Genomic DNA, 15118 nt, shown 5'->3' on the forward strand with positions numbered 1-15118 from the left:
GTAGCTTACCGCCACTCTTCTTCTGAGATGCAGGGAACTGAAAGTATATATTTCCCTTCAATGGCCATTTCTTTCCTATTTATTTATTTATTTTTGGTTGGGTTGGTTTTGTTTTGTTTTGTTTTTGAGAAAAGATAACTGCTGTATACCTAAAAACCTCTAGGCAGCCCCAGTTGGTGTCACACTTGTAATCGCCCTGCCTCTGGAGTTCCTGAGAACTGGGGTTATAGGCCAGCATGCCCAAGTCTTGTTTCCTGTCTCTTTCTATACCCACAGGTTACAGTTTTCTTTGGACATACAGACAACTTCCTCCAGAGGGCTAGTGTTTCACACAGGCACCAGGGACTCCTTTGTGGCTCTCTATCTCTCAGAAGGCCATGTCATCTTTGCCTTGGGGGCAGGAGGGAAGAAACTGAGACTCAGAAGCAAAGAGAGATACCACGATGGGAAGTGGCACTCGGTGAGTGCTGGGTTGGTGTAACAATGGTCTGAGCATGTTGAAATAATCCAAAATCCAAAATGATCCAGGCATTCTGAACAAAGACATAGAACCTCAAATAGAATATTTCATGTCCATCCTCTTGTAACAGATTACAGTCATTACAGTCAAAATACTAAGTATATTATGTAGAATTTCTGTCTATATATATATTAAACATGAATGAAGTTTCTGTTTAGACTTGAGTCCTATCCAGAGATACCTCATTTTATACACACACACACACACACACACACACACATATACATATACATATACATATATATATATGAATATTCCAAAATCAGAAAACAGACTATAATACTTATGGTCCCAAGCATTTCAAAGAAGAGATCCCCAGTCTGTACTTCGGGCTAGTATTGTTTCAGTGGCCAAAATTAAGAGTCCAGAATATTACCAGGAGCCCCACCATATGCACAAGGAGAACCTCTGTGGTTAGAGGTGCTGAATGCCTAGAATCTTGGGACAAAGACACACACACTCTCTCTCTCTCTCTCTCTCTCTCTCTCTCTCTCTCTCTCTCTCACACACACACACACACACACACACACACCATCACACACACCATCACACCATGTATGGATGGCAGACTGAATGTCAAGGAAGACTTAAACCATTGCTTCCATGATTCTCTCCCTAACACCCTAGGCTACATGGCTCCCCAGCCCATTTCCCATCCCTGCATACTGAACAACTCTCTACAGAACCAATTTCTGGACCTCTAAGCTCCTCCTCTTCCTCCTCTTCCTCCTTTTCCTCTTCCTCCTCTCATAGCACAAGCAGAAAGCCTTCTCTCCCTGCATCCTAGCATCCCAGCTCTTGCCTGAAGCCACCTCAGTTAAAAGTGTACATCACAAAGTTAAAGGGAAGTCATGTCTTTCTAATGATGGCACTGTTAATTAGAAAACGCAGGTGTATTAGTCAAGGTTCTCTAGAGTCACAGAACGTATGGGTAGTATCTATATAGTAAGGAAACTTGTTGATAACTTACAGTCTGTAGGTCAACTCCCAACAATGGTCAGCAGCAGCTGTGAATGGAAGTCCAAGGATCTAGCAGTTGCTCAGTCCCACTAGGCAAGCAGGCGAAGAAGAGAGAGTGAATCTTCCTTCTTCCAATGTCCTTATGTAGGTCTCCAGCAGAAGGTGGGGCCCAGATTAAAGGTGTGTGCCACCACACCTGGATCTGGGACTTGCTTTGTCCCAGATGACCTTGAACTCAGAGATCTCCCTGTCTTAATCTTCATAGCCACTATGTCTCAAGATCTCCATGCCAAGATCCAGGTCAGAAACTTGTATTTCCAACCTCCAGATTAGGTTCACAGGTGCACCTTCCAATTCTGGATTGTAGTTCATTCCAGATATAGTCAAGTTGATAACCAGGAATAGCCACTACACTAGGTCACCTAATAAGTTTCATTCACTGTGGGGAGCAGTGGGGTTAGGGTGCATCCTGAAGGAAGAGCAAGAGGGACAGCTGCTGGGTTGCACATGAAGTGAGAATGAAGGAAGAAGCCAGTTGGGCTAGTGGCAGGGCCAACAGAGAGACGGAAAGGGAGAGAGGGAAAGGGTGTTAGTGAGTGAGTAAACGAGTGAGCTGTCTGGGGACAATTTAGACTTCTATGATGTCACTGGAACTGGGAGTCTTTAGCTAAAGCCACCACCATGAGAGCAGACATGAATTCAAACTTGTAGCAGAGAGTGCTTGCCATTCATGTTGCAAGAGACACATCAGTTTCTGCCTGCTCCAGGAGCCATGCCCAGGCTTAGCCTCCCCTCAGCGCAGACCATTCACCTTTAGTCACAATCCATGCCCTTGGTTGTTCAGCCTTTGTTTACATTTCTAGATCCGTTGTATCTGTTGAGTGTTTCATTTTCAAGCTAGTTCCATAACTCTGCTTTCATCTCAGTTGTCTAGTACCTGACATAATCTTACCAAAAAATGTTCATGCTAATAAACAAGAGCCCGTTCTCTGCCTGTGAAGCTACTGAAGGATGGAAACCCCCCTCCCTTTTGAAGTTTCCTATGACTACTAGTAAAGTCTGGCACCAGTTGACAGAGGTACACCGTTGATTCTTCTCTTTGTTCTAAAGGTGGTGTTTGGACTGAGTGGAAGAAAGGTGCACCTGGTGGTGGATGGGCTGAGGGCCCAGGAAGGCAGTTTGCCTGGAAACTCTACCATCAGCCCCAGAGAACAGGTTTACCTGGGGTTGTCACCATCAAGAAAGTCAAAGGTAAAGCTAGAAAACTAGTGATTCTCAGCATAACTATAACTGTTATCATCACAAGAGCCATTTACGACTTGTAAATCCTTTAAGTGATTGTTTTAGATATCTAATGTTCACAAGCCCACAGAGAAAGCATCTCCATTGCATTCCCAAGCCTATGTATAAGGTCTAGGCTGAGACACAGGCATTGAAGAAGTGACTGTGGGCTTCTCTGTGGCCTTAGAAACATGACTCTCTTAGCTTCTCTTCCAGGGAAGAGGTGTGTGGGTATTTTGTCTGCATGTATGTCTATGTATCGCATGTGTGCCTGGTCCCTGTGGAGGCCAGAAGAGAGCATCAGATTCCCCGGGGACTAGACTTAAAGATGGCTATGAACTGCCATGTAGATGCTGGGCACTAAATCTAGACCTCTGGAAGAACAGCCGGTGCTCTTAACCACGGAGTCATGTCTCCAGCCTGTGGCAGGGGCTAAGGTGATGTGTCCCAAGCTGTGGCAGTCTCTGCCACATTTGCAGAATGGTTGCAGAAGCATCTACTTCCTACCTTGCTGCCTGTCAGCTCGCTGTGAATCAAAATGTACTTACAGGGTCATTTTTCTTCTATAAATGGAAACCCAGTGTCCTTTATCATAAATAGTCAACACAAAAGCCAGCACATGGAAGTGAAGCAGCGTCTTCAATGTAGCCAGATAGCTTGGCCTGGGTTTTCAAAGAAATCAAGAGGGCATAAGGCATATTCACATTGGCACGAAGCCAGTGCGCTCCCTTTTCTAGTCAGAAGGCTTCAAAGTCATGAAGAAGCAGAAGGTGCGTGTGCAGGAAAGAGGATCCTTGGTGAGTGAGAGCCTAGGATGAATCTTTAGCCGCATGGGAAACACAAAGGCAGATCTTTATGCCTACATATGCATCTTACTGTACTTCAGGGTCTGAAATGATAATATAAGCTTAAGACCCAAACTTGGTATATGACTAAGGGACAATTGAGAGTCCCCGGACACAAAGATGAGTTACAATTTACTGTCCTTGTCAAGTTCTAAAGTCCTCTGTGCTCGCTCTCCTCCCCTGTCTCTCCTCCCACCCTACCAAGGTGCTGACCTCCTCTGCTATGCCTACACCAGTAGCCTTTCCTATACCATTGAAGGTCAGCGGTGCTATGAGCGGCTCAAGTCTAGGATGCGTCTTTCACCCAATGTAGTTTCTGCCCCTTCCTTAGGACCTGGTGTGACGTTTGCTTGCACTGAGTTAGGGAGGGCACAGACTAAACTCCAGGCCTGAAAAAAGATGTAATTAAAGCAGACCTTGCACCAGCTTAGACTTTAGTGTTTCAGGGTGACCCAGTCAAAGCTGGGGTAGCTCCATGGGGTACAATGTGGCCCACTCTTTGTACCAAAGCCACAAGAAGAAACAAAGTAACATTATTTTCTACTACATTTATATGTAGTAACTTTGCTGTGTCTCATGAATGATTCGTACCATTTATGTATGATATGCAATATGGTGTGTATGCATATGCTAAGGGGGAATCCTTACTGTTCACACTGACTTTTCTTCAACCTCTAAACCTATTTTCCTCTCAGAGAAAAATCACAGAGCAGAGAGACTACTCAAGGATATGATTCCTGGCTCAGCAGTTAAGAGCTCTGGATGTTCTTCCAGAGGTCCTGAGTTCAATTCCCAGCAACCACATGGTGGCTCACAACCACCTATGATCTGATCTGATGTCCTCTTCTAGCATGCAGATGTACATGCAGATAGAGCATCCATAACAGAAAATAAATAAATAAATCTTAAAAAAAAAAACTAACCAAACAAACAAACAAAAACCAAACCCCCAAACCTTGTTAATCACAAGGCACAGTATTTGCAAACTTCCATATTTGCAATATTGTATCTGAAGAGCTTTCAGTCTGCATACAAAGTAGTGGGTTTTATGACATGGTCTCTTGCCCCAGATGCTTGGGCCTGTGACAAGATGGGACATCACAGCAGGCAATGTCTAATGGGGCAAAGCTACACACCTTCAGTTGGCTAGGAAGCATAAACGTGAGGGAGGACCAGGATCCCTGTTCCCCTTGGATGAACCTGCTACCAGTGAGCTCATTGCCTCCTAAAGGGTGCTCAACCTTCTAGAAATGCCACAGACAGGCAAGTATGGCCTTTGGGACAGCTGAGATTCCAACTGTAGGAATATAAAACCCAGTACCGGTTCTAAACAGCACAAGTGCAGCCAGCCCTGGGCATTCGCTGTTGGGTCATGGCCTGTTCTGTTGTGTCTGCACTTGGTTTCAATACAGAACTCTGTATGGTGTGATAAATGTATTTATCATGGGAAAATATATAGGAAACTGCATTAAGTACTATCTCATTGCTGTGACAAAATGCCTGATGATAGTAACTTAGGGGAGGAAGGGTTTGTTTGGGTTCCCATTTCTGAGACACAGTCCATCAAAGTGCAGCTGGGTTTCTGTTCTGAAGACCTCAGCCCATGGGATGATGCCACCAACATTTAGGGTGGATTTTCCATCTCCATTAACTTCTAATCTAGAAACCTCCTCACAGACATGCCCAGTGGCTTACCTATCAGATCATTCCAGATCCTGTCAAGGTGACAATGTTAACCATCATAAAAACTAACTTCTGAAGAGGCCCATCTGCCATTGCCACCACCTAACAATGCCACTGGCACCCACGAGTGGGGATAGAATGCGCACATCTGCTACAGATAGTATGTAAGCATCTGCTAAATACCACAAGGTATTGTGAACCCTCAGAAACCTGGGTCCAACTCTTATTCAAAGCCCACCTCAGGCATGCAGGGGGTACCCCACAAGGTACTAACAGGGTGCACAGAATCTTCTTTGGACTTCACAGCACTCATGGCTTGTTGGCAGCACACCAAGCCTGGCTATACAGGAAGGTATCTTGCACTTTATTATTTGGGGAACATTTTGGCCCTGTTTTTAGTCAGCTGCCCGGCAATAAACTATCATGCTAGCTTGCAAAGCCCTAAGAAAAGGTTTCCACCTACAAAGAACGGTGAGGTGTGTAAACTGTGAGGTGGAATTTTCCCCGTGCTGCAGCTCAGGCTCCATGAAACAGAGTCAGGTTGAGCCTCCTGGTATCCAATTTGAGCACAGCTAGCCATTTCCAACCACCCCATGCCCAGCATTTGAATAAGTGGCACCTTTAAACTTTAACTTCCCACCAAGCCTCTGGTTTTCAGGTTTCCTTGGATACCTGACAAGAAGCCAAAGGGAACAGTCAGGACCCCCTGACTCTCTGAAGCAGGAAGAAGGAATCTTCTAGAATCTCCTTCCTCTGCTAAGCAACATGCCATCCACCTCAGCTTCTCTGGGAATTATATGCCATGAACTCTGAACTCTTTATCCTCTGCTTCGTTACAGAGCCTCCCCCAGCACAGTTTTGTGGGGTGTCTGAGGAACTTCCAGTTGGACTCAAAACCCCTGGATTCCCCCTCTGCGAGGTCTGGGGTATCTCCCTGCTTAGGTGGCTCTTTGGAGAAAGGCATTTATTTCTCCCAAGGAGGAGGTCACGTGGTCCTAGGTAAGGAGCAGTTGGTAGAGCTCATGTCTGTGAGTCTGAAGAACTCTGTCCTCTTTCCTTAATTACGGTGTTTTAACTGTGTCTCTTTCTTTCTTTTGGAAGCCAATTCCGTGTCCTTGGAGCCAGCACTTACGCTCACTCTCAGCATTCGCCCACGAAGTCTCACCGGGGTCTTGATCCACATCGCAAGTCAATCTGGAGAGCACTTAAGTGTCTACATGGAGGCAGGGAAGGTATGCAGCCAGATGCTTACATGGGAGGGGAGACGGAGCCCACTAACAGAGACTCAGCCAGGCTGAAAACAGGTACAGGCAAAGTGCAATGTTATACCTATGACACCTGGTTTGGAGATTAACTCCCCCCCCCCCTTTTTTTTGTTAATAAGTCATTATCATCGTATTCTCTGCTTCATCTTTAAAACTAGGAAACCTCCAACATTCTGAATTCTGGTGACACCAATTAGCTAAAGGGAAGTGGGGCTGCTGCTCAAGTTCCTTTGGGCCCAGCTTCAGTGTCTACAGAACACAGATAATAATTCCACCATCTGGGTCCTGAGCAGGCCGGACCTCACTTAGCTTCTGAGGTCAGACAAGATTGGATACACTCAGGGTAGCATGGCTGCAGACAAACGTTGCTAATTCTCAGGCTTCTGTCAAGAGTAGAGGAAATGCCACACAGCCTGCCCATGCTTACACCCTCCTGTCACCCTCAGATCACATCCATGCCTGGGTCCTGAGTCATGGAGTCCACTCTGGACCCTTTGTCCTCTCTGCAGGCCTTGTGCTCTGGCCTTCGTCTAAGCTGCTGGCTGGCTCACACTGTCTCTCCATCTTTGCATGGACTTTCCCCCCACTGTTGCGCTTGCGCCCTATGTTTCCATCACTCACAGGCCTGAGTCAATAACCTATTTTCAACAATCACATTATATTTCTTTAAAATGGAACTCTTCTAGGCATCCTCTCTGCAGCTAAGGTCTGAGTCAAAGATGATTGCTGTACCGTTTCCTTTCATTTTGCTCTCTATAACTTATTAAAACTGGGGACTGAGTCCCAGGTGACAATAAAACAGCTCAGACGGCTACAATACCTTCTTTCCAGGGATCAAATCCAGATCCTCATACACTCTGTGCAAGTCTATTTCAGGGCTAAATCCCTGGTTCCCAACCCCCATGCCATTTTTTGGAAGTTTTTATCATCATCATTCAATTATATACAATAATGTGTTCTCCTCTGACATTTCTGAATGTGAGGGTAATAACTTTAGATCATATTTACCTGTGAGTCTCTCTTGGCCCCTCCTACTCCTCTCTTCTGCTTTCTTGTCTTTTTGGTGTGGGAAACCCAGTGAATTCATTTGGTTTTGCTGACAGGCATAAGTGAGAGTCATTTCCAGGAGCACAAGCAACTTGCCAGTGCCTGCATCTCTGAAAAAAAAAAAAAAAAACACTCCCCCCTCCCCCCAGCAGCTGACAAGTGCCCATAGATCCTTACGCTAAGCTGTAGACGTTAAGTCAGTGTGAGTCTCCAGTCACGCAAAGGAAGAAGCAACTACCAGTGTGTGTGGAGGATACATGGTGGAGGGCACGTGGTGGCTGGCTGTTCAGAGAAGGATAGTTGGAAGGGTCTTCAGTGACACCTTCCAGAAAGAAAGTGATGTTAAGAAAACAAAATCAAGACTTGGTGACCTCCCTAACTTTGGGGACATTGGTCAGCCCAAAATCTGCTCGAGAGTGGCCTGCCCTATGTCGTAACAGGCAAATCAGATGTAAATGATGTATAAACACACTTATTATAGCCTTCTCATTATAGTCACTTCGACTCAACCTTTAGAAGAAAGTGGGAAAGGTGGGAAGGTGGGATTCTGCCAACAATGTATCATGTGCCCAGCACCTGACACATGTTCTGTCAGATACAACCTATAGCTTAGTGTCCTAGATGAGAGCCCTCTGGTCTGCAGTGTGCTAGGGGGTTGTTATAACTGGGTTGTCCTTGCAGCAAGTATGAAACCTCCAGCAGCAGTTTTAGCCTCCACACTTCAGGTCTGTTGGTCAACAGTCTCTGCTGCATCCTAGTCGCTGAGGAGAGTGGTGGGTGTTTGTTAGGAACCTCTGAGGGCTGAGACAGGTGGGGGGAAAGCCCATTGCTCTTGTCAGGAATCCTAGGCAGGGCCTGGGCTTAATTGTTCAGTTGGTTTGCCTGGAAGTAGTGTGAAAAATAATTCTTTGCAAGCTTTGGACATTGTGTGGTCACCTGATACAGGAGATGGAGGGCCAACATCTAGCATGCTTCCAGACTGCCTGTGTGCAGGGAAGATGGCAGGGAGGGCTGGCTCCATGTGCCCTTCTGAAGGAAATAGCCAAATGTGTATGTTTCAGGTCACGACCTCTATGAACAGTGAGGCAGGTGGGACCGTGACATCAATTACACCGAAGAGATCTCTGTGTGATGGACAATGGCACTCGGTGACAGGTATGGCATTGGTAACCTTTGTACACACAAGGAAACCCTTTAACCTGTGTTTGAACTTCTCAAAGGCAGCCCCAGTCTGTCCACTGGGAGGGTTGGGCTGGGCCAGGTACTATAACCAGACCCCTGGTTTTCTTACCCGATTCAACCCAACTGTGTTTAGATTATTTCATAGCTTTTGTCTGTAACTCTGAGAGTGTGCTGTGTTTGGGGCATGGAGGATTTTCCTCAGCCTGACCCCACCCAGGAAACTGAGAAGATGCTGTAGTCTTTAATAAAGTGATAACATTGCTATTTGCATTTTGAGCTATATGCTTCTGAACTCCTCGGGACAATGGCAACAACAAGAAGCCAAATTTCTAGGGATAGACAGATGACTCAGTGAGTAAGAGCATCTCTTGCTCTTCTAGGGCCTGGTGTGATTCCCAAAGCCCACACTGAGTGGGTCACAACTACCTGTGCCTCTAAATCCAGGGGATTTGTACCCTCTTCTGGCTTCTCAGGCACTGCACTCACAAACATATTCACACAGTCAGACAGTCAAACAGACTGACAGACAGATACACACACACACATACACGCATGCACGCATGCACGCACACATGCACGCAAGGAAGCTGTCCTGGAACTCACTCTGTAGACCAGGCTGGCCTCGAACTCAGAAATTCGCCTGGCTCTGCCTCCCAAATGCTGGGATTAAAGGCATGCGCCACCATACCCAGCTGGGTTTCATCTCTTATATGAATGGGATAACAATATGGCCTTTGTGGATTAACTGTGTGTGTTCAAGTTCATGTGTGTGCAGGTGTGTGTGTGTGTGTGTGCATGCATGTGTGCGCGCGTGTGTTTGCACCCATGGAAGCCAGAGGTTAAACTTGGCTTTCAGTCCTCAGGTGCTAACCACGTTACTTTTTGAGACAGGGTCTCACTGGCCTGGGTTTCACTCATAGTCTGGGCTGGCTGGTGAGCAGGACACAGGAATCTGCCTGTCTCTGCCTCCCAGGCACTGAGATTGCAACAGTCCACCTCCACACTTGGCATTGTTTGGTTTTCAGGCGGTCTGAGAGCTTGAACCCAGATCTTCACACTTGTACGGCAGGCACTAAACCAACTCAGCTGCCTCCTCAACCCTATGGATTCATCGTAGGGATACAATTTAGTAATGGCTACTGCTGAATAGGGTGTTGCATTTCTACCCAGGGCAGAGCAAGTGCCTTCAAACAGTGCCCCCAGGGTCTAGTGGGAATGAGTTCAAACAAAGACAATGGTGACAAGGGGGTGCACATGTCAGAACTAACCAGCTTCCTTTCATCCAGTCTCCATTAAACAGCACACTCTGCATCTGGAACTGGATACAGACAATAGCTACACAGCTGGGCAGCTTTCCTTCCCACCGAACAGCACCCGAGGGTCACTACACATTGGAGGCGTCCCAGGTAAATAACTCTAGTCCCAACTTTACACCCCATGTTAGGGCCCAGCAGCTCTTGATGTCTTCTCAACCCAACAGCTAAGGTGTCCCAATGTTTGAGTAAGGAGAAGAGAATTCCTGCACAGTGGAGGTGGCAAGGCCCTTTGCCTCAGCATCTAGGCACATCTCAGGGTAGTGCAGGCCACATGACCACTGCTTCCTCTGGTTCCAAGCCTGTCATTTATAACCCTCCCTTAAAAGGCTTCATTAAGTCAGAAGCCTATGTCAGCAAATAATCAAGAAAGCTGGTGAGAAATAATGGTCTCTCTTCCCCAAGCATTGAGGTGACTGTTGAAATCAAATGGGAGAATGGGGCAGGCTGAGACAGTCACCTTCAAAGACTGAAATGTTGCCCGAAAGGGCCCTTCTTATTCTTTCTTGTTGTATGTCCTTCAGGTAGTCTGCTCATTAATTTTATAGTCCTTTCATGACCCATAAAGGGTAACAGAGTTGAGAGTTATTATCTATTGGTTCAAGCTGTAGGGATTCCTTCCCTAGAGACAAGGAAGAGCTTTGCTACCTCTGTATCACAGAAGGCAGGAGGTCCGGAGATGGCCAGGTGGTCAGGGCCATGGAGTCTCTGGCTCTTTCTAATAATATTCTTAACCCTCCATGTTCATTCATTTCATGGTATGAGCTATCCACCGAGTGCCTCGTCTTTCTCTTTCAGACAAATTGAAAATGCTTACACTCCCTGTGTGGAACTCATTTTTTGGCTGTCTGAAGAATATTCAAGTAAACCACATCCCTGTCCCCATCACAGAAGCCACCGATGTCCAAGGTTCTGTCAGCCTGAATGGCTGCCCTGACCACTAACTCTACCCAGCAAGAGAAGTCACCTTTGGGAGCACCCCTCCCCCATTCAAAACCATCAAGCTGTCATAGCACACAGTGCTGTACAGATCTCTGTCTTTCAGTGACACACATGCATTTTATATCAAAATCTCATTTCATGAAGAAAATGAGCAAATTGTTATTCAAACATTCACACAACACTTTAGTTAATATTATTTTTTCCACTAAGAATTATATGCCTTCTAGAGAGCTTTTTCCCCCAATCACTAAAAAGAACATCTTGTTTAGAGCACTTTATGAATACAAAACTTTAAAACATGTTAAATTGCTACAGTTCATTGGGATTAAATAAATACAATGCACTCTTCAAATTATGATGTTTTATAAGCAAGGAAAGCAAAGGACTGGTGATCACTGATAATTAATTGTTCAGCACTTGCTCAAGGTGTTATCTGCTACATGATTTTCTACAAATAATTATTGAGCACGTACTGAGAGGTTGTTTGCATGCTCCCTGTGTGAACTACAATAACGTTTAATAAGTAAGTCCTGCCCTTAGGGGCATGCACTTCAATTGGAGAGACATACAATATTCATAAATCAAGAACTAACAAGTTGAAATACTGAACCCACTAATATTAATGAGGCTCACAAGCTCCTCAATCCTTGCCTCCCCCAATCTTCTACAAACCAGGTCTAAATTATTATCAATTCCTTGGGAACCAAAACCATCTAATTACAGGTGCTAAGATGAATGTATATGCTATAATGAAAGCTTTATGTATCATTGTGCACATATATGGAGGCCAGAGCACAACATCAGTGTCTTCTTCAACCACGTTCCACCTGAATTCTGAGACAAGGTCTTTCACTGAACCCAGGGCTCAAATTTTTGACTGAGCTTTGGTGCTTAGCAGGTCTTCCCAGGGTCCTCCCATCTCCATCCCACAGTACTGAGGTTATGAATATGTGCCTTGATTTTGGACAGATACTGGGGATCTGAGCTCAGATCTTCATGCTTGTACAGCAAATATTTTACCTACCAAGCCATCTAGACAGCTTGATGGTTGACGCTGTCTCGATTATAGGAAGCCAAGAGGAATCAATCAGAAGGAGAAAGCAGTTTTATCTATAAAATAATGCATGATGCAACAGACCAGCATTGTTACCCGAACCACTATTCTTTTTTCCATAACAAAAAATAGAAATATTGGGTATAAGAAAAATTGGGTCCAGTAAGACAATCTGGGTATAATAACCCTATGTTCTTCTTATAGCTATATGCTCGCTCTCTGCTTCTGAATTTGAGTCACAGCCCTGTTCTTCCATGTTCTTCCCACCACAGTCCTCAGAGTATACTTTCCACCAACCCCAGCTGTACATCACTGGAGTGTTCTCCTGAGAGGCAGCTGATTCCCTACCGTCACAGATGCAGAAGCAGAGTGGTAGGTGATCTATAGGGACATTGTGCCAGCTCTCGGGTTGAACTGCCTGGTCATAAGTCAGTGGCTTCAGAATACATTGATTTTCAGATAAAAAAAAATCCTCATTGGTGGTCTGGTGTCTACTTGGCTCCTCAGTGCTGCCCATCAGCAGCAGGTCTTCACAACACCTGGCCTCTCTTCTCCATTCTCGATGTCACCTAACACTCATTAGTGCTGGATGCTTGTAGGCAATTTATACACTCACAGTGGGGAAGCTACTTCTTCTTTTTAAATATATATATATTTTTTACTTTTATGCACATTGGTGTTTTTCCTGTATGTATGTCTGTGCACCATGTGCATACAGTGCCTGCTAAGGCCAGAACAGGGTGTCAGATCTCCTGGATGGAGTTACATTACAGATATCTGTGAGCTGCTATGTGGGCATTGGGAATCGAACCCACATCCTCTAAAACAGCAACAAGTGTTCTTAATCACGGAACCAGCTCTCCAGCCCTGACAGTTCTTTATTGACTAATCGCTTGTGATTTTTTTTTTTCTCCCATCTGTAACAGCATAGAGAACAGCCACCCATCTGAGTTTGCTGAATAAATCCTAGCCACCAATGTCCAGCAGAGCATCTGGGTGAATTCAGCCAGGGGAGTGTCAATGTGGCTGTTAGAGATGTATGTTCCCTGTGAAGGGTGTTTCTGGCAGGCCGACCTCTGACCTTGTCAGCGTGAAAACACCACTGGTTCCTGCTATGGTCTGGGTAGTGTGTCCACTGAAGGTGCAGACATTTGGTCCTCCAGGTCAAGGACTAGGAGGTGCTATAAACTCTCATTGAAAAGTGGAGTTGAGAGATCCTTAGGTCATTGGGAGATATTGCCTGGAAAGTATTCTGGGGGTGCCCCCATCCTTTCTGTGTTTCCTGCCTGCTCCACCTAACACAGCCTCCCACCACAGAGGGCTACCACTGACATTACCAAACTGAGCTGCTGCAGTCATCATGCCTCCTTTCTAGGAAGTCTGTTACCTCATTTCCTTGTGAATGTTACCTCATTCATTCACACCTGATGAATATGGTTCCCTGTGAGGTTTGAAACAGCTCATCTAAGGAAAAAAACATCAAATACTTAAAGAGCAACCAGATGCCATTATGAGTCTGCTCCTGTCAGTAATTCTCAGGGAACCTGTTGATCTCACTCCTTCATACACAAGGCTCTCTGTAGCTCCATCCCAGAGGCAAACAGCACACAGTAGATAGAATGCAACAACTTTCCCTTCTAGACAGAAGTGGTCTCGCCCATAGAGAACTCTGACTCAGGCAGCTCCATTAGTCACTCTTCCCACTTCCACCCCTACTGTCAGGCTAGAAAACACCAAAACCCAAGCCCTGCCCCATCAACCAAACTTCTTCCAGTTTCCAAGTTCTCTGTCCTTGTTTGTTTTCTGTTGCTGTGATAAGACACTGACCAAAACCAACTTAGGGAAGGAAAGGATTTGGGTCATATTTCCATGTCACAGTCCATCCTGAGGATACTCTGGACAGGGATGGAGGCAGAGGAATGTTGCTTGGTGCCTTGCCCCCTCTGGGTTGCTCAGCTACCTTTCTTATCAACCCCAGTCCACCTGCTTAGGGGATAGTACTACCCACAGTAGAATGGGCTCTCCTACATCAATCAGCCATTAGAAAAATGTCCCAGAGATACAGCCACAGGCCACTCTGATGTAGGTAATTCCCAAGTCACTCTGGGTTAAGTAGACAGCTGAGTTCAGGTATGGTAGAGTTGCCCTGAAAAGATTTAGTTATTTTCTAGGTGTGATGACTTTGAGCCAGCACATGGGTGAACAACTTTTGAAATTATATTCTTTTGCTGAATATAAGTGATATACATACATATATATATATTCATCATGGAAAACTTTATGGATAAATGCATTTTTAAAAATTCACCCAGAGGGGCCAAAGAGATGGCTTAGAGGATGAGAGTGTATACTGCTCTTGCAGAAGATCCAGGTTTGGCTCACTTCTGCCTGCAACTTCTCCAGTTCTGAGGTATCCACAATTCTTTGCTGGTTTCCACGAGCACTGCATCCCCACACACAAGCTCCGTGTTCTCTCTCTCTCTCTCTCTCTTTCGCTCTCTCACTCTCTCTCAAATAAAATCCTTAATGATTGCCTTTAATCGCACTAACTCAGAAGTCTGTTTATATTTAGTTATGTGTTCATTAATCTTTTTAAATGAGTATGTATTTCCTTGCGGGTATACAACACACTTTCCCTGTGAGTTTAGAAGTAGGCTGTTTTCAGGTCTTTGCAAAGCATTTCATTCCATCTGATAAAATATTCACAATGTAACCATAATATAATGTAATTGTTACTTAACTGGGAATTTCACTATTTTTGAAGTTGTAAGTAAGAGTAAATGAAGATGTCTTATGATATAAATTTATTCTCATAATAATTTCTTAGAAGTGAACCCAGTAGTCAAAAAATATGAACATTTTAATGATTATAGTTAGGTATTGCCAAATTGACTCCCAAAAGAAATATCTATCTTCAGTAAGACACATCTTTAAATGGACTTAGCTCTTGAGTATATCTCCCCTCCCAAGGCCAGTTTATGGGCCATCAAACTGAGAGCAGCCCTTTGAGCAAGGCAGCCCCTGGT

At 45.1% G+C, this 15118-nt stretch overlaps 2 protein-coding genes across 8 annotated transcripts in view; both read left to right on the plus strand.

Moving 5' to 3' along the window:
* The window catches only part of Lama3 (laminin, alpha 3), a 249597-nt gene extending 238207 nt beyond the window's left edge, over window positions 1–11390 (plus strand). For 3 of the 7 annotated variants that reach the window (XM_006525687.4, XM_030250349.1, XM_006525689.3), the window contains 7 exons: window positions 277–460; window positions 2591–2731; window positions 6129–6288; window positions 6391–6521; window positions 8663–8756; window positions 10070–10189; window positions 10895–11386. In XM_006525687.4, the coding sequence (XP_006525750.1) occupies window positions 277–460; window positions 2591–2731; window positions 6129–6288; window positions 6391–6521; window positions 8663–8756; window positions 10070–10189; window positions 10895–11040 (976 nt within the window). In that variant the 3' untranslated portion in view covers window positions 11041–11386. Of the gene's footprint in view, window positions 1–276; window positions 461–2590; window positions 2732–6128; window positions 6289–6390; window positions 6522–8662; window positions 8757–10069; window positions 10190–10894 lie in introns of all 7 variants that reach the window. The other 4 variants (NM_010680.2, NM_001347461.2, XM_006525685.4 and 1 more) reach the window with 3 other exon arrangements.
* Window positions 11391–11479: 89 nt separating this feature from the next.
* The window catches only part of Ttc39c (tetratricopeptide repeat domain 39C), a 156302-nt gene continuing 152663 nt past the window's right edge, over window positions 11480–15118 (plus strand). Inside the window, exon 1 of the mRNA XM_030250614.1 lies at window positions 11480–12464. The gene's annotated coding sequence lies outside the window, so the exon portion shown is untranslated. The remainder of the gene's footprint in view (window positions 12465–15118) is intronic.

The sequence above is a fragment of the Mus musculus genome, chromosome 18, assembly GCF_000001635.26.
Source record: "Mus musculus strain C57BL/6J chromosome 18, GRCm38.p6 C57BL/6J".
Lineage (NCBI taxonomy): Eukaryota > Metazoa > Chordata > Mammalia > Rodentia > Muridae > Mus > Mus musculus.